The sequence below is a fragment of the Mustela nigripes genome, chromosome 7 (genome assembly GCF_022355385.1).
Source record: "Mustela nigripes isolate SB6536 chromosome 7, MUSNIG.SB6536, whole genome shotgun sequence".
Classification (NCBI taxonomy): Eukaryota; Metazoa; Chordata; class Mammalia; order Carnivora; family Mustelidae; genus Mustela; species Mustela nigripes.
In genome coordinates this window covers 78,795,417-78,818,617 of record NC_081563.1, presented here as the reverse complement: position 1 = coordinate 78,818,617, position 23,201 = coordinate 78,795,417, and the positions used below count along the sequence as shown (strand labels likewise).

General features: G+C 48.6%; 1 protein-coding gene across 3 annotated transcripts in view; it reads right to left on the bottom strand.

The window, feature by feature from the left end:
• The window catches only part of PRKCE (protein kinase C epsilon), a 477,259-nt gene that overhangs the window by 29,416 nt on the left and 424,642 nt on the right, over window positions 1-23,201 (bottom strand). For all 3 annotated transcript variants that reach the window (XM_059406230.1, XM_059406229.1, XM_059406231.1), the window contains 2 exons: window positions 5,971-6,109; window positions 426-614 (listed from right to left, as the gene is read on the bottom strand). In XM_059406230.1, the coding sequence (XP_059262213.1) occupies window positions 426-614; window positions 5,971-6,109 (328 nt within the window). The remainder of the gene's footprint in view (window positions 1-425; window positions 615-5,970; window positions 6,110-23,201) is intronic.

Here is a 23,201-nt window from a genome sequence, read left to right as displayed (position 1 = left end):
TTCTCGTTGGCTCTTCAGCCACCGAGATGCCATCGTGGAGACAGGCACACGGTGCCCCCTCCCTCTTGCCCATCACAGGCTCCAGTGGAAGGAGCTAAGGCCCAGCGTCCTCGTGGCAGAAATGATGCCGCGCGGTCTGGGTTGGTGTCTCTCCCTCTGAAATGCACGCGCACACAGGTTGGCGCAGAGCTCCCTCTCAGGAGACGCTAATGTGTCCCAGTCCCACAGAAGACCATTGGTGCCTCCACTCCCTGCAGTGACTGTCTGCAAGGCCTCTCGTTCAGCCACAGCACAGCTGGGACGGGGGAGAGGCGGGGAGGAAGGGAGAGAGGAGTCCTCTGGCCTGGCAAGGAGTGACAGGGACAGAGGGAGAAGAGGGAGAGAGGGCAGGGGGAGCAGCAGCGTGGGGGAGGGCAAGGACTCACTGCTTTCAGGATGCTGACCGCCTCCTTGCTGAGCCAGACAGGGTAGAGCACGTCATCGTGGAGGATGGACTCGAACAGGTCGTCCTCATTGTCGGCCTCAAAGGGGGGCTGCCCAGCCATCATCTCGTACATCAGCACCCCCAAGGCCCACCAGTCCACGGAGGGGCCATACTCCAACTCCTGCAGGATCTGTTGGGGAAGCAGGCAAGGTCAGCGCCTGCCAAGGACGCCTGCCACGGCCTCCCGGTGCCGCAAGTGCCATGGGAATGGCGTCGTCATTTCCAGCTCACCCCTCTGCCCAGCCCTGTGTGAGCCTAGCTCATATAAGTGTGGTTCGGAAATCAGCAAATTTAGGGAAAACTGAGTTTGGAAGGCACCATGCTGGGACTTAACTACCAATGCTCCAAAGTAAACACCGACAACCTGTCCTTCTGTGGGCATAAACTGCCGTCTCTTTGTTTCAGCAGGTGAAGTTCCCAACTTGCACTGAGGACCATACAAAAACTCGAGCAAGCTGAAAGTGACTGGGAGCAACCGAGGACCACCTCACACTGAGGGGGAAGGCGAGCAGAACCCCAGTCTTCTTTCAGCTGTGGCAACTTTGAATTCGCCTGAGCCCCATGTTTTTGGAAAAGAAACTACAGTTAATACCTCTCCCATCCTTTTGTGTTCTATCACAAAGGATGCCTATGCTTTTGGCCATTCCAGGAAAAGACCCACCCCCGATGTTCCTCATGACTCCCACCAAACTTGCTGATGAATCCCTTCTGTACGGGCCTCCAGAAGGCCCAGGCCCCTTCATTTGATCTGCAGCATTCCTCACTGAGGGGCAGAACCTTCTCCCTATAGCAGTAGCCCCAGTCAAGGCATCTCCTCCAGCAGCCAGCGTGCTTTGCCTGTCACCAGTCATTTCTCTCCCCTAACACTCTCAGACCCTCTCGCTTCTTTTCCTCTGATCGACAGCGGAGTCAAATTTATTTATGTTATATGCATTCACGACGTGTGGCCGCAGGATACTCTGAGACATTACCTTCCCTTACAACGATGTGCAGTTTTACAGACTGAGTCATAATTTCAATGTCTGGGAGGAATGCTACCTAAAGAAGCTGCAGAACCTTTTGGAAAGCAATTAATTGCCCCCGGTCTTATTTTCTCGGGAGCATGGGCCATGTGTTACAGTGGCAGAGACGGAAGACTGATCACGGTGTTTCTACTCCCTCTGAAGTTTGGGGTTACATTTTCTGGGTGATCTTGAGCTGTTCACTTGACTTCCTCTTCACATGAAGCTCAGATTCTCAGCTCAACCTCCTAAGGTTAATTAAGGCAGAAGATTTTGAAAGCCTATTACATAATACAAAACTCCATGTAATTGGAAGTTGGTATGAAATCCAAGTTTTCTTCCGTTCGGTTTGGTCTCCACGTCTAGAGAGTATGCAGCAGGTCAAGGAGACAGGTGTGGCTCAGGGTAGAAATAAACACTGAGCTGCCCCTGTTGCTAGGAAGGGTTTGTGAAGTGAGGTCCCCGTCCTATAATGATTTTGTCCTCCCATCAGAGCCAGATTAGGCCTGGAGCTGTGCACAAACACAGAAGAGAGGGCTGCTCCGGGTTGCTCTCTGCTCTGTAATTCTATGAAGAATTCCAAAAAGTGAAGATGACAGAGGACTAGCATGGCTGGGCTGCATGTCCTAAAGGGGTGTCCATCCAGGACCTCCCCCCAAATGGCAAAGGCCACACACAGTGACTTCCACGGACACCTTGGGCGGGTAACTTCTCCTCAGGTGAGCAACTTCTCAGGTAGCCTGTCTGGAAAGAGGCTGCAGCTCGGTCCTCGAATTCCAGGATGGTGGGGGAAGAGGCGGCTGGACGGGAGTACTGGGGCCTTCCCTGGTCTCCCCAGAACACCCTTTTGGAGACTAAAGACTACAGATTGCTTGGGATTCAGTGGAACCATTTTGAAAACAGTAAAAACATGCATTTTAGGAATCCTTTGAATTCAGAATGAAAAGAAATGTAAGTAAATGCAGCCAACTTTGAATTCTTGGGGGCTGGCGATCTGGTGAGAATCTTGGGTCTTTCAGCCCAGCAGTCAACACATGGAATCTGTAAGGTCAGAGCTATAGGCTCTGCTGTCCTGAGAAGCCAGTAATGCTGCTCTGTTCCAAAGCCAAAGCCAAAGTCAGTAGCTCCTTGAATCATGAGAGATCAAGGGCCCCCACCTGGCTCACTATGGCCCTGCTGGTTTCAAGGCCATGGTTATCACCCATCTCCTCCAGAAAACTCTCCCGAATGCCCCCAGCTTTCTAGCATCTTCTGACATCCTAAGACCCTGTCTTGTCCCTAAGAACTGCAGGCACTTTCACATACTACTGTGATTTTAGTTATTTTCTCATGGTCAGTTATTTCCCCTGGGCATCTCTAAGCCAGCGAGGGTGGGGGGCTCCAGCATGCTTCCGAGCCCCCTAGCACGACCAGGCCAATTCCAGCACTGAGGAGACTGGCAGCCATGTATGTCCACTGTGCGAGTCTCACTGGGCATGCACCCTTCTCTCCCGGGTTCAGATGGCTAGGAATGTGGGTGGCCGCCCTCCAGCCTCCAGGAGGTGGCAGATCTGGGTCTTGTACCTCCACAGGTGGCAGAGGGTGGGGGGGGATGACCTCCATGTGGCCTGTGTGTGCTTAGATGGGATGGCTCTGCAGAAACCACAGAGCAGCCCTGCCCACCCGTCCCCAGGCCCACTCCAGAGCCTTCCCATTTGGGGCGGCCTCTTTCATAAAATTCCTTTGGGGCTTGGCCCTAATTTTCTGCTTCTCAACCGGCTCGTCAGCGTGGAGCTGTGAGAAGGGCAAGGCTTCACACGCCATGGGAGGGCATGGGTGCGGTGGTTACCCCCTTCAGTGGCGCAGAGCTGAGGGAGGAGGGCAAGCATCGGGCCTAAGGGTGCTAGCCATACCCAGGGCTGGCTGCCATTTCCCAGGGAGCAGGCGTGGGGCGTGTGGAGAGTGGGTGCAGTGGACGCTAGCCAAGGGGGCATAGTGGGAAGAGAAGCATTGGGCAACAGCTAGAGCCTCATTAGCTGGCTGTGGTTTTAGGGTTAACAGGCCCCTCATGGCCCCTCCTATCTGAATAGAGGCTTATGGTTTCTCAAGCATTTCCATGCTCTAATCTCATTAGACTCTCAAAACAGCTTGCTGAGGTAGGTAGGGCAGGAAGTGCTCTTCTCATTTGGAAGATGAGGAAGCAGAGGGTCTAAAACACTTGGCGACTTGGTCAAGGTCGCCTGGGGGCATCATTGGTCCAGTCTAGCCTGGACTCTCAACTCTCAGGACTGTGCTTTTCCCACCTTACCCACTCCCCTAACCTCCAAACCAGCAACAGTGAAGATAATGACCCAGTGCTCACTGCAGGCAGGGCACTGTGCTGGACCCATTGGGAGGCATTGATTGCATTTCATCTCCCCAGTAGCCCTGGCTATAAGTAGCAATATCTTGATCAGCTCTAATTTGCCTGCAGGAAGACCAGGACTGCCCGCCATTCACAGGTGGTGGTGACTGTGCACCATGGGCATGAGGAAGGAATGGGAAGGAAGGGCATCTGCACCTCACTATAAACAGAGAGGTCAGTGCTTCTCGCTGTGACTCCTGTCAATGGACTGCCTGCTGTGAGAGCTGGGTGGATGTTAGGTTCATCGTGAAGTGATGGTTTTGTCTTGGGCTGGGTCCTTAACTACTCCTCTGGCCTGTTAACCCTTTGACTCTGGCATCAGCTGACAGAGGATTGGAACCAGGCATTCTGCTGAGACGGAATGATGAGGAAGATGGTAAAAATGCAGGTCCCAACTGAGGGCCCTTGCTTTCACTGATTTCTCCTGGAAGATTAAATTCCTAGTGTTCCTGCTAAGGAAGACTGATTGAAATCTCTGCTTTCAGATCTCTTAGAAGGTTAAAACGTTCTAAAGGGAGCTCAACTATTACTGATCGTCCTCACCAGTCCCCTCGAGCCCATGTCTTGTCTGGTCTGTGAAGTCTCTTGACTGTCCCTTCCGTACTCTCTGCCTTCTGAGGCAGACTGCTGTTGCCTGTCTTCTTCCTGGGACAGGTCTGACAGACCCGGACACCCTCTCCTGGAAAACTCTTAGTGGGTCTACAGATCCTCTAGGATCACGGCCACTTCCCTTGGTCCTCTTTCCTAATTTCATTCCTGACTATGAGCATGAAGAATGCCGGTGTTCTAGCTATACTCTTTTCCTCTCCTGAATGAAGGCCAAGAATATTCTCATCCCTTTGTCTTTGTTCACAATGGAGTGTCTCAAGTTCACATTCATTTACTCACTCAACCAACCGTAACTAAGAACCTGGTCTGTATGCTGGATCCTGGGAGTATGCAGGAACACAGCCCCTGCCCTGAAGGATTCAGAGCCCAGGAATATGGAACCTCCTGGGCTGCCCCGCCCCCACCCCAACCCCCCTGGCTGTTTTCAGGAATGCTTTCCACAGCCACCACCAAAGGAAATCCTGTTGATTCTCCACAACTCAGTTCATCTACCAGGTGTCCCAAGAAGCCTTCCCTTATCCCTGAGGATATCATCTTGTCTCTTGCATCTGTTTATTCTGCTTAATTAGCCACTAACATAGAGGCCACTGCCTCTAGACCAGAAGTTGTTTTAGGAGAGTGAGGAGTGCTGGGTCGATTCTTCCTTCCCACAATGCTTTGCATCTAGCAGGGGCTCACACAATGCCCACGGAAAGGGAACGCAGCCAGAATGGGCAACGAGCACCTGTGCACCATGGGCAGTGCTTACTGGGGGGCTGGTTTCTCCTTCCCATCTTACATGGTCAGAACCCTTGAGGCCATTTTTATTGAGCAGCTACGAGACACTTCGTCTTAAATCTGAATCGTACTGCACTAGGTATCTCTCAGCCTTGGCAAGACTGGCTTGAGAAACTCAAGTCCAGTAAGCACCATATGATGAACAACATGTGCAAACAACTTCCCAAAAGGCAGTCCGTCAGTCAGGTTCCCAGGGAACTTCTCTGATCTACATTTACAATGAAGCACGCTTTACTCTTCCTGCTTGACCCTGGGCACCGGCCATGCAGAACCCCTACACTAGAAATGGCAAATAAATCTGAGGTTTACTGTAGGTACGTTACTGCTGATGAAGCTAATTGCCACCTTTATTGATGGCGCTCCTTTATTCTGGTTATTAAGAAGTGAAGACGATGGTACAAGTCTACAAAGTTCTCTTGGTCCTAGCTCGTTGGTAGTTCTGGACTGAGATGAAAGAGTGAGGCCCAGCGAGGCTCTGCCCTGGCATGGGGAATGGCCCATTGCTCACTGTTGGCCCCTTATCTCCTCCATCACTACCATTTCCTTATGGAGAAATTGGTAAGCCTTCTACCCTTCTTCTTCTCTCTCCTCCCTTAGAATCTCTCCTGGTTTTCTAGCACTTTCCCCCAGCACCGCTAGGTGACCTCAGTGCCAATGAGGTCACAGCCCTGGCCCAGACCTGGCAGAAGAAGGTGGCCCTCTGTGCACCGTCTTACCTCAGGCGCGATGTAGTCAGGAGTTCCGCAGAATGTGGTGGTTGTGACGCCGTTCAGAATCCCTTCCTTGCACATCCCAAAGTCAGCCAGCTTGCAGTGACCTTCTGCATCCAGAAGGATGTTGTCCAGTTTCAAATCCCTGAGAGATGGCTCAGAATTAATGCCTCAGCCATTCCAATAGGGTCTTTCTAAGGTGGGAGAGATGTGCACATCTCAGGGAAATCTGCTTCAGGGAGGAAAGCCTTTGAGGAGGCTTGATCTGCTGGCCCCCCACCTCAGTCCAGGGCTCTCACCCACACCGGCCAACCCCCAGAGGTGCCTCTGTGCTCCCCAAGGTGGGGGCTTCAGTAACACCAGGAATGTCTCAGACTGCTGTGGTTTAATAAAATCAGTAGTTATTTGATGAAGCCCTACTATGTGCTGAAATCCATATATTTAGAGTTTGATATGAGAGGAAGAAGTAAGTCATCCCCCTTTTTTCCTGAATGAACCATAGGGAAAGCTGGAGGGACAAGAGTGATGCATGCTAACATCCATGACCCAGCTAAAACCACGTCAGAATCAGATGCTACCCTACAGAGCGCTGACTCTGTGAGCTCTCGTGTCATGGGCGAGGGTTATGAGGACATAACGCTGGGAGGGTTATGAGGACAACGTGATTCTCAAGAGAAGCTTGGAGAGAGGGTTAGGTTTAAAAAGAGCATGACAGGAAAAGGTGGGAGGGAAGGGAAAGCGCACACTGTGGGTGCCAAAGGCAGTGAAGGACCCTGGTGGATGGTGGGGAAAGACAGGCATGTTGACCAACCCCAAAGCCTAGAATGCAAGAGGAGTTTGAAATTCATGCTGAGGACAAGGAGAGACCTGCCTGTATGAGCATGGTCAGCACAGGCTGTGTGCAAGATCAATCTTCACAGGGCAAGAAGGCAGAGGGCAGAAGGGTCTGGGCACCGGAGGGAGGACACGCTGGTGGAGACAACCAGGCCCTACAGAGCCCAGGAGGTTCTGTGCAGCGAGTGAGCACCATGGGGGACGATGGGCAGGCAGGGTGGGGGATGGGATCCTGGTTTCAGCCAGAGTAGCTCTCTTGCTTTACAGTTTGGGGTTCCATGTAAGATCTTGTATAAAATTTGAAGTTCTGGGTAGGAACCCCCTCTACCAACCAAATCTGCAAACCCCACACCTGTCTCATAGAAGGACCTAGATTGTCAGAGGGAGGCCCCCATCACGGCCGTCCCTCAGCGGCCACGCTGGGCTGTGGTGGGGTGGGAGGGTCTTGCAAAGAAGGCCCATTACCCTGCACCTAGAGCAAGAGGGGACTTTCTCACAAGCCTGCTGGCGTCTGGACTTGAACTCCAGCCACCATCAGGAATCCAGGCCTGAGTGCAAAGGTGGGGCAGGAAGCACTTCAGGGCCTCCCTGCTTTGCACCCAAGGCCTTGTTTCCGCTTACAGCTGGGACTTCTTGAGAAAAGAGAAAGCTCATAAAATATGCTGTTCTAAGCAGATACTTGTGAACTACAGAAAGAACAGTGAGCCCAACCAAGCTGAGCCCCTGGGACCAGGGTCCCCAGCCTCCCCCGCTGGCCACGGTGTGTGGTGAAGGCTCAGCTCTGGCTGGGGTGGGAGGGAAGGGAGAAGAACATGGACTTGGGCACAGGAGGCCTTGGGTTTAATCCCTAGGGGGGCATGGCCCTGGTGAAGTCCCCTTGCTGGTCCGTTACCTCGACCATTGAATTAGGATGACCCATTCCTGCTTGTTTGAAGGGTTGAGATTAAGTATGTGGAAGTAGCAGGCCTTTATAGAGTTATACCCACTTCCTTCGCGAGGAGACTGAGTTAGAGGGAACCGGGGGTTCTGTCTGTCCACCTGCAAATGTGGGTGTCATTGAGAAGTGAACCTGTGTGCCCTGCTAAATTACAACCCCTTCATGCTCCCTAATCTAGGGCTGCCCGGCCCACACGCACGATGATTGCCATGGCAACATGTGTATTAGGAACAGCAATAACAAACGTGTGGAAAGCACCTCTGTGGGCTACAAACCACATTCATGACCTGAACAACAGTGAAGGTTCAGAAGAGCGTGCTTTGCTCTGATTGTGGCAGCAGCAAGTAAATGGAAGCCGGAAGAAGGTTAAGTGACTTCTGAAAGGTGACGAGCAGGTTGACTTCACTGGGACTTGAACTTGGTCCCCTCTAGCTCCAAAGGCTGGTGTTCCCGCCTCTGTGCACTACACTCCTTCAGTTTCCTGCCTTTGTGTTGGTGGACTTTTTCCAGTATGAGCCACCAACCCCAATTTGAGAAACGAGCCCATGCATGACCTCTCAAAGCTCCCTTCTTCAAAGTCCTGTCCGAAAGGCGCATTTCTGCTTTGTATGAATGGAGTAGGTTTGTAAGATTCCAAGCCAGCCTCAGCTCTGCCCATCCAAAAGCTCCACTCAGCATTTTGTTCAGCTCACGGTTCCCACTCAGGGCAGGAGAAGGCGAAACGTCTTATTCTCCCCATCTTCTGCTCTTTGCCTTCCCCTCCTTAGGCCTGGGCACACACCATGCCCTTGCTGCCTGTCCCCTCTGCTCCGAGGGAAGAAGCTGCCCCACGCTGAAGGGCGGGGGGCCCACGAGGGCCAACGATGTTCTGCAGGAAGCACACAGGCAGCTGCCCCTCTGCTGTGGGGAAGGGAGGCCTCAGGCCAAAGCGTGTCTTCACACAGTTCTGCCATGGATGCCAGAAATCCTGCCACGACTCACCTCCTCAAACTTCCCTTGTGTTTCTCTGAAGCTCGGCCTCCCCACACAAAACCAAGCCCCGTGAAAGAGACAGTGACTTATGTTCCTTTCCTTGGTGACAGGGAAGATGAGTTCAGTTGGAAAGTCCCCCGGGGACCAGAAATGCCACGATTAAAACTTGATTCCTCCTGGAGTCTTCAGTCTCATTAAAAAGAAAAATAACCCTTATGGCCAGGAACAAACCTGTCTGTCTCGGTGAGTTCCTGAGTCCGAGTTTCAGTGGAGGAGAGAGCCGAGGCCGCCCAGGGCCACGCTTGCTGTGGCCCGAGGAAAAGAGAGAGGACATCCACCCTTCCTTACAAGGGGCTTGGGGGTCAAGGGCGGGCTGCTTAAGGGTGGAGTCCCTGAAATTCTGCTTGCTGCCCAGCTGGCTGAGGGCGACCCCTCTCGGTTTTCTCTCCCTCCCCCTTAGCGGCACTGCTGCCTGGTGACCTCCGACTTTCGACCTCCCGTTCCTTCTGCAGGATCCCCCACCTGCTGAGTTTTAGTGCTGCCTGTTCACGAGGGGTCTCTAAATCTTCCCCGGGAAGGTCAGGGACAATCATTTCTCAGCCTTGCCGGGTCGACGCCCAGCCGGCTGGACAGGTTGTGTAGGCTTTTCTCCTTCATGGGTGTTCCCCTGGTGCTCAAGTCAGCAGCCAGGCACGAAGTAAGTACTCATCAAACTTGTGGACTGATAGCTTTGCAAAGAGGGACTTCTGCCTAGATATTAATCCCCATCAGTCCTCAAATACAAGGACAGGGTACTTTTGAGGACCGGGACATTTTTTAAGGAATGGGGTCATTTTTGTTAATAGTGGAAAAAATACAGCAAAATCCTTTCCCCTCTATAGGAGTCAATTCGATGAGCTTTTACTTATTAAATAGCTTCAATCAATTCTTTTCAGTAGACAATACCTTCATGTGTTCTAAAACTCAGAGTATAAAAGGACAAACAGTAAAAATTCTTCCTCCTATACTTGTTCTCCAGATACTACTCCCCCCCCACCATAAGCAACTGCATTTTGTTCATTCCTTGTGTCTTGTTTTTGTCATACTTTCTGCATAAACAAGCATGTGTGACTATATATTTATGTCCCCTCTTTTAACGAACTGGGACCTGACTACATGTGATCTTTTGCACCTTATGTCTTCTGCTTAATACATATTGGAGATCTGTCTTGGCACATAAAGAGGCTCCTAATTCTTTATTATGGCTGTACAACACTCTGTCACATTTCCTAGAGGACATTTAGCCTGCCTCTGATCTTGTGCTATTAAGAGCAGTGCTGCTGTGAATAAGCTTATAAACATATGAAGGTAATTGTACAGATTTTCTAGAAAAGAAATGTCTGAATACGCTAGAAAAGGATCGTGGAGTTTGAGGGATGTTGCCAAACTGCCCTCCTCAGAGCTGAAGGATTTACACTTCTGTCAGCAGTACCGACAGTGCCTCCTTCCTGACATGGTACATGATTGAGTTTCTGGTAGTTTGATAGTGGAATGCAGTATCTCAGTATATATATGTATATATATGTATTTTTTTTTCAAGATTTTATTCATTTGAGAAAGCACATGTGGGCAGAGTGGCAAAGGGCAGGGGAGAAGCAGACTCCCTGCTGAGTGGGTGACCCCATGAGGGGCTCCATCCCAGGACCCTGAGACCATGACCTGAGCCCAAGTCAGATGTGTGTGTGTGTGTGTGTGTGTACTACTGCCATTTTTCCTTTATGGAATTTGTTTCTCGTCTTTTTAAGGAGATTTTTCTATATTAGGAAATAGACTTTGAGTGGTATAAGAATTGCAAATTCTTGTCCCAGTTTAATTTTTGACATTGCTTATGGTGGTTTATTGTATGTTTTTTGGATTTTATGCCTTAATTTGAAAGGCTTTACCTATTTCAAAGTTATAAAAGCATTCTCCCAACGTCTCCCCTCGTACTTCCATGGCTTTCATTTTATAAACGTATTGATGTATTTGGCATTCAGCCTGATGAAAGGTGTCAAGTAGGATTTGTTTCCAAACCCATAAGATGGATAGTTCATCTTTTCTTCCTTGACTGAAACATCACCTTTTTCAAATACTGGTCCCAGCTCCCCATAAGGATTTGGACTTACTTCTGTACTCCTGATTCAATGATGCTGACCTATAACACACTTTCGAAATTACTGTAGGTTTATGATGCATTTTAACATCCAGTCGGGCTGGTCCCCTTCTTCTTTTTCAAAATTTCCTGGCTACTCTTGCTTGTTTACTTTTCCATACGAACTTTACAATCATCTGTCTTGTTTTTAAAAAATCCTGGTGATGTTTTTATTGGGAACATGTCTAAAGTTATAAATTAACTCAGCAAGAATTGAAATTTTTATGATGTTGAGTCTTCCTATCCAATAACATTGTTTGTCTTTCTATTCATTCAAGCCTTGTCTGTGTCCTTTAGGAGCATTTTTAAGGTTCTCTCCTATAGATCTTGTGCATTTATTGTTATATTTAATGGGAGCCTGCTGGTCGGTCCAATACCCATTTTCATTTTCTTCCTTAGCAAGAGAACACCGTTGCTGCTGTTGGTGTTTTAAGCCCTGCACACAGTGGTGTAGCTAAACTGGAATTCAAAGCCTTCCTTAGAGCTGCGTGTGGTTACATAACTAAGTTCTAGCCAGTCAACTGTATGAGGCCTTAAAAGAAAGAGGCTTATCTTCTCTTTCCTTCTACTCATTGCCTGAATGAGGATATAATGCCTGGAGGCCTCGTAGTCACCTTCAGCAATAAAGAAAAGGACCAAGCCATAGAAATGGTCACCCGGCTTCTTATCTCCAGATAACACTCTTATGAAAAAGAAATAAACTTGTATCTTATTTAAAGCACTGTTGTCGGGGCGCCTGGGTGGCTCAGTGGGTTGGGCCGCTGCCTTCGGCTCGATCTTGGGGTCCTGGAATCGAGCCCCGGGTCAGGCTCTCTCCTCAGCGGGGACCCTGCTTCCCTTCCTCTCTCTGCCTGCCTTTCTGCCTACTTGTGATCTCTGTCTGTCAAATAGATAAATAAAAATTCTTAAAAAAAAAAAAAAAAGCACTGTTGTCTGGGGCTTATATGATCATCGCAGCTGAATCTACTCCTGGGGAATCCAAGTTGTTATTTTATATTCTAAATTCCTGTTGTAAGTGGGGATCTTCTTTTCCATCATATCCTTACTCTGGTTGCATGTGTATGTTAGTCACTAATTTCTACTTACTGTTTTATGCCCTGCCACTACATGCATGTTCTTTATTTTTGCAAAGGTGTTTTTTAGTTGATTTTCCAAATCATTTGTAACTGGTGATCGTTTTTACTCTCTCCCTTTCAGGGTTTGCATTTGTAACTTATTTACTTTGCCTGATTATGTTAGAACCTTAAGAACAAGGCTGAGTAACAATGATGATAGTGAGCATATTTAGTAGTCTCAGATTTTGGGGGGTCTCTGATTATGACAAAGGCATTTTCCCAGGCAGAATGTCTTTATCATAACCCCTGTCACTTGGAACCTGACTGAAGGCTACCTTACTGGGTAAGTAAAAACTTGGGAGAACTTCCATGGAAACTCCCCTTCTCCCCAGCTTCCAGAGGTCCCAGTGAGCTATGGGGAAGATGGTAAGGAGCAGGCTCTGCAGTGCCCCTCTAGTCCCGGGTTTCTCAACCTTGGAGCCAGACTGACATTTGCAGCTAGCTAATTCCTTGTCATGGGGGGCTGTCCTGGGCACTGTGGGACGTTTAGTAGCAATGCTGACTTATACACATAAGATGCTATTATCAACACCCCCCACTGCCCCAGTGTGACAACCCCAAATGGCTCTAGACATTGTTAAACGTCCCCTGAAAGACCACTGGTGGGCAACTACTGCTCTGAGTCTTAAATAGTGATCAAGGCTCCAAGACAGTCTGGCCCGGGTCATTAAGCTGAATAGGGGTTTGAGAGCAAGGCTACCAGGAAAGGGTACATCTGTCTGGAGTGTCCTCTGCCATCTTATCCTGACAGACAGGAAGCCTGAACACAACAGCCTTGCTGGTGTTTGGTACCATCAACCCACCTTTTTCACCATCTCAGGAAATCAAGGCTCAGGAAAGGTAAGCGTCTCACCCACCCTTGCATGGCTGGTAAGAGGCAGTACTGGGCTAACTCCACACAACAGACCATCTTTCAGATCAAATGTAAGATCCACGAGCTGGAAATCTCTAGCTCCTGATGGGACCCAAATTCCTTTGTGCTTATAAAAGGCAGGCTTCACGGTGAGAAGGGGGAATACAGAGGCCCAGAGGTCACAGTCAGGGAAGGTGTGATTTAGGGGCACAATGATATAACAAAGGCTCCCTTGAGGTGGGAATACAGATCACTTCCAGAAACTCAAAAGACAGTCAAGAAAACCCCAAATATGTTTGGGACTCAGTTTCCTTATCTGTAAAATGGAGATAATATTGCCATCACTGAATGAAGTAATCCATGTGACAGTTCTAGCATAGTGCCTGCCTGACGTATGCTAGTTACTCCAGGAGTAACTAATAGTCTCTGAGAGTCTCCAAGCATCTCTGACAGTCATTTCTTAAAAATGCACGTACCCTGTGGGGGCAGGTCAGTAGGCCCCTAAAAACTCTTTAATAATGGAGAAATACTTATCCCTTCCTAGTGTGTATAAACCACAGAGACAGAATCCATGGGATGAAGACCACAGAGCGTATGTAACTACCACACAGGGGCGAAAGCGTCCAAGGATACTTGAGAGACAGAACGAGACTGCAACGTCTAGGCCAGCCCAGGGAGAAAAATCACGGGCTCCTTTCCCCTGGGCCCGGGGAATGATATCTCGAACCCAGGGGAACACGAGCGCCCCACGGGAGAAAGCAAGGGCACGCAGTGAACAGCAGACGCTGGGCAGAGTCCTGGGCTCCTCAGCCCCTCAGCTATCTTAGCTTAAAAAAATCCTCTCCAACTTGTGAAATTGTATTTTCCCAATTTGGTAGATTCGCCAAGAATAAGGGCCAGAAAATTCTTCTGGAAACCACTAGCATTTAGCAAAGGGTTGGCACCCCGGGGAACCTTCGCAGATAAGAAACAATGGAAAAAAAATGGTTTTATGCTTGACTGGAAAACACACTCCAAAGGAAAAGACCCATATGTCCCTGTCTTCTTCACTCTGCCTCTCCATTTTTAATGCCCTCATTTCCCTGGTACGCTCAATGGTATATCCCTCCGGCATGCTAATTCCCCCAAACTCGGGCCCCAACGCCATGCCACGCAAACGACAGCACATTCTTCCATTCACTTGAAGATAAGAGATTAGAAAGATTACTTCTCAGGATGCCAAGTATTTGGATCACCAGAGAGCAGGCCCTCGGGGGGGAGGTTATGAAGAAACTCTGCTTGTTTTTGGACAAAGAGTGGAGGCTAGCACATGACTGTGGTTAATCAGATGGGAACACAGGCTCTTGGGGCAGATGTTGCTTTCATAGACTGAACCATACATTCCCGAGAAGACAATTTTTCCCCTTCAATATAGCACACTCCCCTTGGCAGTGGGGCAAATGTCGGTGACCGGCTGCTGTCCTTCCTCCTCACTCCCTCTGTGGCGGCTACCCCTTCGTACTCGCGGGAACGCCACATCACCCCAGGGCCACCACAGGCACAAAGCTCAGGAAAGGTGTCCTCATGCCGCTCTGTCAAATGGAGAGACGTCGTTTGCTTCAGAGCCAAGATTTCAAAATTCTCCATTGCCACGCTGATATACCTGAGAGTCAGTGGTAATGTTTCACTCTGGGCCAGTCTGCAGGGAAATCTCAGAGTCTTTTCAAAGGAAAAGCTCAATCATTTAGAACAGAATAGTTCACTACCATTTTGGTTTTTTCCCCACATGCTTTTGTAGGCTGGCTCAGTATAAGTCTTTAAATGCATTATCTCATTGAATCTCACCAACAGCCTGGGGACACCTTAGGACTAACCGCCTCCGTTGTAAAGATGAGGAAGAAGGATCCGAGGGGCTATGCCCCTGGCCCTGGATACACAGGTGGCGAGTGGCAGAGTTGCTTTGCGCGACATCAACCCAGGCTCTGAACCACTTAGCTAGGTTGCTTGAGGAGGAGGAAAAAAAAGATTGTATCTACACTCTTAACCTCCTGTGGGATGGAGAGCACGGCTGTTGCTGTTGGGGTGACAGCTGTTTTGGACTCATGTCAAGGTAGTTAGAAGATGTAACTGATAAGCCACGCAGTGCTATTTTGACCAAACTGAGGATCCCAGTCTGAACACAGCAGCCCTCCAGCTACCACACTGATAGCTGGAAAACCCAAGGTGTGAAATGGTACCCCTTTCATAGCCAAAAGAAACAGCCTGGGGCTATACCTGGACATTAAGACTTGGAATCCCTGCAGAATAATTTATCTGACTGTGAGATTATATCTAATTACTTTTTTTTTTTTAAATCCACAGTAGTGAAAGCAAATTCTTATGCTTGATACACGCACAGATACATATCCTGACCTCCACTGACGGGAAATAGGCCTTGACCTGGGACTGGCTCCTCTGACCAACATGACATTTATACTGAGACACTCCCTTCCCCCAATTCCTTTCCACGCCGTCCGTCAACCTGCACTTAGAAATGGCTCTTTGGGGCTCGGTCGGTACACAGACTGGCCCAAGGACAGTGACGACTTCAAGCAAGTCTCTTCTCTGAGCTCGCTGTCCTCAAATATGAGAAAACACGGCTGGATGAGCTAATCCCCAAGGACCCTTCTCGTCTGAGATCCTGGGAAGCGAAGGCAGCTGGAGCTCATGAAGTCTGAACTTGTAGTCCTGGCCGCTGTACACCAAATATTTCCCTTTCCACTCCAGAGCAAACCTTTGCCAACAGGCCTTTCCATACAAAACGTAGATCAGACGATGCTCTCCTTCTGCTCGCATTCTTCAGGGGCACCCCGCGAACACGCTTCCTGCTGTGCTCTGGGAGGTGCTCTAGGGTCTCCACTAGCTTTTCCCTCATCACACCCCCTCTTAATCCACACCTGGGCCTGGGGGCCTTGGGTGCTTCCCAAGTGTGTGAGGCTGTCTCCTGCTTCGATGTCCTGGCACAGGCCCCGCTAGGAGGGTCTGTCTTCCATAATGGACACCCGTGAAGGCGGGGCCTGGAAGCCCCCCCCCCCCCCCCCGCCCCAGTGCCTGATCCTTCCTAGCACCTCAATACTCACTTGTCAAAGGATGGGAAAATCAGGGAGCAGGCAGGGGAATTTGGAAATCATGGCCCCAGGCAGTTAGGCGATCCGAATAACTGCTTTCAGATACCATATGGAACTATTAAAACACATTATTAGAAACTGTTAAAACCAAGGTCAAGGTACCAAAGGCAGCGAAATCTGGCCTTCTCCTCTACCCTTAAGTCCCTTCTCCTGTTATATTCTGGAAGAACCCCTCCGCTCATCCCAGCAGCTTCCATGGCAGTCAGAGCGGAGGCCCAAGAATCGTGCTCGGGCTCTGGAGCTGGTCCTCCTTTTGCCACCACCTCCCCGTCTTTCGAGCCACAGGGTCAGGGATCTCTGATAGCACTTTCCTGCCTTGAGACCTTTGCCGCATGGCTGTTCCCTCTCCCTGGAGAACAGACTCCTTGTCATTAAGGTCCATGCCTCAACCTCTCTTCCTCAGGGAGGCCTCTCAGTGGTCACCCTGCCTAAAGCAGCCCACTGCCACTTGCCACCCCCTACTCCTGACCCTTCCCTGAATCTCAGTCACCTCAGTCATTTCCTCCATAACAACGACAACAACCTGTAAGGACTCTGCTTGTTTATTTCCTTAAGTAAATGGTTTCCCCCACAGGAGCTCCATGGGAACAGCGACTGCATCTTCATGTTCCCAGCATGGTCCCCAGAGCCCTGCAAAGTGCCTGCACTCACTGTTGGTTGAGAGTCCCAAGGAGACGGATCTGTATTCAGTCCACTCCAGTGATGGTCCAGCTAATGGCATGATTACAAATCCTCATGCCTCCGTTGCCTTGTTGGCCCTGGTTGTCATGTTCCACGGTACTTAGGGTTGCCGCTCAGAGCTGCTTTTTGTGGTGGGCCTTGAGGATACTGGGGGAGAGGACACAGTCCCTGTCCTCAAGGAGGGTTCTGGAGGGAGAGGCCAGAAGGCTTGGGATGGTAAATTCTACAGGGGTGAACAGGATACCCATGCTGCCCTTACAAGGCCAGGGCTGCCACTCCTGCCTCCTTCTTGGCCCCAGCAATTTGCAGCTCAAAATCTAGCCAGCATTCATGACAAAAAGGGCCACTCCAGCTAAAGGACCAACAGTAACCTTCCTGGGGGTGTGCCTGGAGTCTGGCGGAAGTGGACTACAGCTCCTCATGCCCAGAATTCCCAGACAGGGGACCAGAACATCACTCTTCAAGGTCAGCGCCAGATGCTGCCCCAACCAGTGAGTGTAGGTCTTCCTCGTCTAGCTGTTCAAGGAGCCGCGTGCTAGAAGAGGGGTCGGCACCTCGTGGGTCACCTCCGCCCAGATAAAGAGCTGAGGAAACACAAATGTAACTGGACAAGTTGAGGGAGATGTAGGGAAAGCACGTCTTCCTGCAAAGTGAGGGTCACCCGAGTTACTTGGAGGACATGGGAGGCCTCAAGCGAGGCCAGGGAGCTGAAAATGGACTGACCTCTAAAGGGACAGAAAACAGATTTTATTATTTCTAAAAAAAGGAGTCTCACATTTGAATTTGTTTAATTTGGCCTTAGAAGGTATTTGCTTTAAGGCCGTGTGGTGCTCTTCAGCTGATCAGAGATGTGAGTGCGCACGTGTGTACGCGTGCACACATGCCCCCGAGGACTGCTAGAGGCTTCTGCTCACACCCACACATTTGTCCGGGGCTCAGGCCTGCAGCCAGTGGAGGGGGAGAGTATACAAGTCCATGAGCAGGAGGCAGGTGAAGGAGAGCCTCCTTTTTGTTATTAGAAAGCACAAAATCTGGTGGAGTTTATTAAATGGGCAGCCTCTACTGCTCCAGCCGATGAATAGTTCCTGGGCAGCTGCTATGCACCAGGGAGGTCCTGGCTTTGGCATGAGGGCAGGGATCGACTGATACCTTAGCTCGCACATGCTGTGTCTGAGGTGATTTGGAGGCATCTAAGTGGACAGGCCAACTGGGTAGTGACAGATGAAGGTTTGCACTGGACAAAGGGAGTGGCTGTGGCGGATCTGCGCACAAGCTCAGTGTTGAATGGGACAACCAGAGAGGAAACTCAGGAAGCCCAAGGAAGCCCAAATATCTACCTGAAGCTCATTTGAAGGCATTTGCCCTTATTTATGTTTATTTGGTATTTTCTCTTTATGCTTAGGTATTCCAATTTAGAAATAATAATGATGATGATGGTTAATTATATCTTTCAAGAGACTACTTTCCAGATCAGTGAAGGTATCATGTGCCAGGGTTGGCCCAGTGAACAAATTTAGTAAAGAAAAGAACTGTAAACTTCAAATCTACCAAGGGGAAGAAGGGAAAGAAATTCCAGAATTCTGCTCAGGGTAAAAAAGAAAAGAAAGCAGCAACTCTGCAGTGACGCTGGGAGATGTGCCCTCGCACAAGACAGCAGCTGTCTCCATGCAGGAAGGAGATCCGTTCAGAGAAAACCTACCGGAGCGGAGCTCCATGGTCTCCAGGAACTGTCTAATCTCCCACCCAGGAAGGACCTAGTGGCTTCTCCTCTTCCTCCCAGCTAGTGGATGTAGTGGGAGCCCAGCTCAACAAGAGTCCAGTTCCCTGGGCCCCTCTCTCCTCTGCCTTCTGGCTGCCCTCCCTGACCCTCCCTTTCTTCTGCTCCATCTGAGGAGGTCCCTGTGCTCTGGATATTTCTTTGCTTCCTTCCCGTTAGAAACCACCTTCTCCCAAACTTTCAGTCTTTTGAATTAGTTGCAAATCTTGCAGTGTCACTGAGCTAACGTGGGCACATAATTATGACTTGAGGTGTAATTTCCCCCAGGGAGCCTGCACAGATGGATGAGAAGATTCTTGAGAGTTAGTGGGGGAGATGGAAGGGGGGGGGGCACAGCTTTAATACCACTTCTCAGATCCTGGCTAGAGGGAGCTTATATCCCTTCTAGTGGCTGTTGGCTTACCCAGCCTCTGAGTACTGCCTGAGTCATCTGCTTCCTTTCCTTTAGCCCTCGGACCATTCTTGGAATAGGATTGGATTTTCTTGATGTCATTCGGCTAAAATTCAGAGTTCCCGTCATTTCCTGACTTTGCTGGCAATCACCAGCTGCATTTATCGTCACACTAGAGCAGGCTGTGTGGCCAGAGATGTGGATGAAACAGTAGTAGGTTATGTTCGATGGGGGGAGGTACTTGATATAGGCTGACTTATCTCTGCCTTGGGAAAAGTGATATCTGGCTTTCAAATAGTCTCTTTCATTACAGTCATGGTCATGGAAGGGTACTGAGGGCATGTGGTATACACACAGGGCAGGGTGGACCCCCCAGAATCAGCATTTTCAGTTTTCCTCTTCTGGAGCTACCATGAGCGTGCACGACAAGTAGCAATTTCTACCTGTACAGGGTACATATCTCAACTTGGTTCTGATTGAAGCCAGTATGTGGGGTAAGCCAGTTGCCCAGAGACAGCGAGGAGGTCTCTGAAAGGTTCTCAGCCAGAAAGCAAGTGGAGTGGCCAAATTCAACACCAAAGTGTGCAATTTGTTGGTGGTTCAGTTCTCTACATATTATATTCTGAAATAAATCATGACTTGAGAACTTATTTTAGCAAGTGCTATGGTGAGAGCTGAACTCTAGTGGCAACTAAAAAGGTCAGGAACAGGTGCTGTGAGGGTGTGCTCTCAACGTCTCCCAGTACACCCATGGCTCTATGTTCAAGGGATTGTACTCCATGTTTGGTGACACACACTTCATTATCTATGTGTTTGATTATATATGGGACATATATAGTGTTGATTATAGAGAGACAAATTAATACTTATAGACACAGATATATGCAGAGCTGCTGGGAGCTCTGTGTATATACCATGAAGTTTATATGTAATAAAGTAGGTAACATGCTGTGTGAGAATGGGTCCAGGCAACAGGTAACCCATTCTCTCATGTATTACTCATAAGGGGTACTTTATTATATAGTAAATATAATTGTAATATTGTAATACTAGTATTGTACAGTATAGATAATAAAGTTATATGTGTAATACATTACATATGTAATAAATATATAGCATGATTAATATACATGATACCTAGAGGGATTTGGGGAGTCATATAATGCCTATTATACACAAACTACATATATGTAATAAAAACATATATGTAATTAAGTATATACAAAATATACATGTAATAAAATACCTAGTATTAACATATGTAACAAATATTTGTATATGCATACCTATGTAATTCATATATGTATATATGGTATAATACATGTGTATACAGTGTATGTTTTACATAGAATCAATAAGTGGAAGTGACTTCTTAGATTATATTTGGTGGTGTTGGTCTCCTTCCAACTTTGCAATTTATTCTTACCTGCTCATTTACACTAACAGAGATGGGGATGCTAACAATTACTCTTGAAGCTTTAAGAATATACAAATGCAAAATCCATCATCTTAGCAAGCTGAAAAAAAAAAAAACCTCACTATTTTCATGCATTAACAGCCCCACATGGAAGTTAATTAAACAAATGCTAATTTCCTAATCTGCTGATGACTGTTAGTTTTCATTGCCAAAGATTAGCTGTTAAGATATAAATACCCACAACCATACCTGTTCTTTTTCGAAACACCGATGTTCTGATTTAATGGAAAATCACTGCAGGGCACAAGTATAAACTATAAAACAATTAAAATCATAAATCCAAATGGCAGCAATTCCCAGTGAGTTTTACAACATCAAACTAAGCAGCTGCCAATCTGAAAAGCTGTGCCCTGGGCCCTGCAGGTGAGTTGGCTAGAGCTGGGGCAAGGGACAGGTATGGACAGCTTTCCGTGGGTGGGCTCTAGTGAGAACCACAGTGGGCTAGGGTCTATGGGACAGTGAGATCATCAGCCCAGACCTCAGGAGGTCCCAGGGAAGAGGCCAGCCACAAGTTGCTAGCTGGGTTGTCTTCCTTTTTTAGGGAACAACAAAAAAAATTAATTCATGCCTTCAGATATTGACTAAGCAACCACTATGTGATATGTACTGACCTTGGCCTGGAGGAAACAAAGTCCCTGCGCTCATGGAGCTTACATTCTAGCGTGGAAAGAGACATCCGTTAATAAAACACTAAGCAGTATGTCAAGGAATGAAAGCGCTATGAACATTTAGGCTGGAAAGAACTCTGGCCCACGTCCTCCTCTCTCCCACAAAGTAATGAGTATTTACTGAGCACCTTCTAAATGCCAGGCCTTTGTGAGATGACTTATAAAAGACAGAATTCTAAGTTGCAGTTTCTGTTACCTACAGATGACACCAGGAGCAGGCCACCTGCTCAAGAATGGTGTTTGCTGAGTATTTACTCATGTACCTCATGTACGTGAGCTCATTCAAGTCTCCCTGAAACTCTCTGGAATGGGTACCACCATCACCCCCATCTTACAGATGACAAAACTGAGGCCTGGAGAGGAAGAATGCCTTGCCTAGAAGCCTACTGCTAGCTTGGGGTGTGGGGACCAGGAATTGCACCCCACAGAGCAGCCTCCTAACCACACCCCCTATGTGGGTCTAAACTGGGTGGTAGAGACCAGTGGCACTAGTGGCACTGGAGGAGTTTCGAATCAGATGGAAGCTCCTTGAAGGAGAGCACACATCCGCTACACTGTCCGTATTCTCACCAGGCCCCCCTCCTAGTGCCTGCTCCAGGGCTAGGTGCCAGGAGAGATCAGTACTTTCTGACAGCTGGGTCATCCTCTGGGGAGGCTCACTTCAGGGTCACCCCAATATCCAGCTCAGAAGGTTGTGAGGGGTGGTGGTCTGGTTCAGACCCGATTTCTCAATAACCACATTTCATTGTCTTGTCAATATTATTTTTAATGGTCAACCGGAGATCTAGATTTGGGGCCCTTGGAAAATTGGTTACAGGTCAAGGGCATAAGGATTAGGAAACATTTACCAAAACAGGGACTTTTCCATGATGCCACTTAAGGATTACTAACGCAAAATGGCCTGAGACCTAGCAGGAGGCTGTAGCATCTCACAGACACAAGTCTGGAGATTACTCGGGTTCCGACTTCTTATTCATGATATGTGAATATAGTAAGATAACCTCACTGAGGCTCAGGTATCTCACCTGTAAAATGGGGATAACAATTACTCATTTCAAAGGTTCACTGAGATGCTTAAATAAGATAATATGTAAAAATTCATTCCAGTTCCTGGCACAAGGTGCGTCCTTGACAGATACTAGTTCCAATTCTCCTTCGTGAGCAATTTCCAAACTTGATCATTGAAACCACTAGTTTCATATTCCTCCCTCACCTACACAAAAATGACTGTCTGCCCCATAAACAGAACTGAATGCCTGCTGCCTTTTTTTTTTTTTTTTTTCCAGACTGACCACATTACAAGCGACACCATAAGGGAGCAGCACAATGGTAAACAACCATCAGAAGGGGAAACCAGAATGAAGAAACAGAGCTAGGAATTATAGAATAGTGGCTGTGCCCCTATTCTAACCTAGACTTTATTTCCCACCCAGTCCCACCAGCTGACTCGATGGGGAGGGCGTACCCCTGTGTGTGAGTTGTGGAAGGACATGGGACATCATGGTCTGGCTAGTTTGGTGCTCCTGTGACTTCTGAGGCAGAGGCAGGCAGGTGAAGGGACTGAGCTGTGGTCATGTCTGTGAGGCATGGTTGTGTCCAGCCTCCTTGGTCCCTGCCTGTTTCTCACTGATTTTCCAGCTTGCCCATTGTATCTGTGACCTGCCCCATCACTGTCCAGCAAATTCCTTTCCTGTGCAAGTCAGCTAGAGCTTCTCTTGGGCACTGAGACCCCGATGAAGCCACGGGTCTCAGGCCAGTCTAAAAATCCCTCACTCTTCAGGGGTAGCCAGCTGCTGTGATGACAGCCACTCACTCTTGAAGGCTTCCCACTTTGGAACTATCTCAGGAGCCAGACCAGTGTACTCTGAGAGTGGAGAGAGCTTGCTGGGCCTCATACACTCACAGGTGCCTGTAGATTAGCTAGTAGTTACACAGAACTGAGAGAAAAGAGACACCGGTATGATGAAAAGCAGTCAGGAATGGTAGAATAAGCAATATCCCATATAGTACGTCTCCACGCCTTAAGAGAAGCCTGGAACAGAGAGCAGTCACACAACGTATGTTGACACGACCCACGAACAAACAGAAGCTGAGAGGTTAGGATCAGATGCTGGTGTAGGGCTCGAACTCTCTCTCTCTCTTTTTAAAAATAGCCTACACAGCTGTTTCCACACCAACTTCAAAATAAGAGAAAACACTAAGCCACTATTAAAACC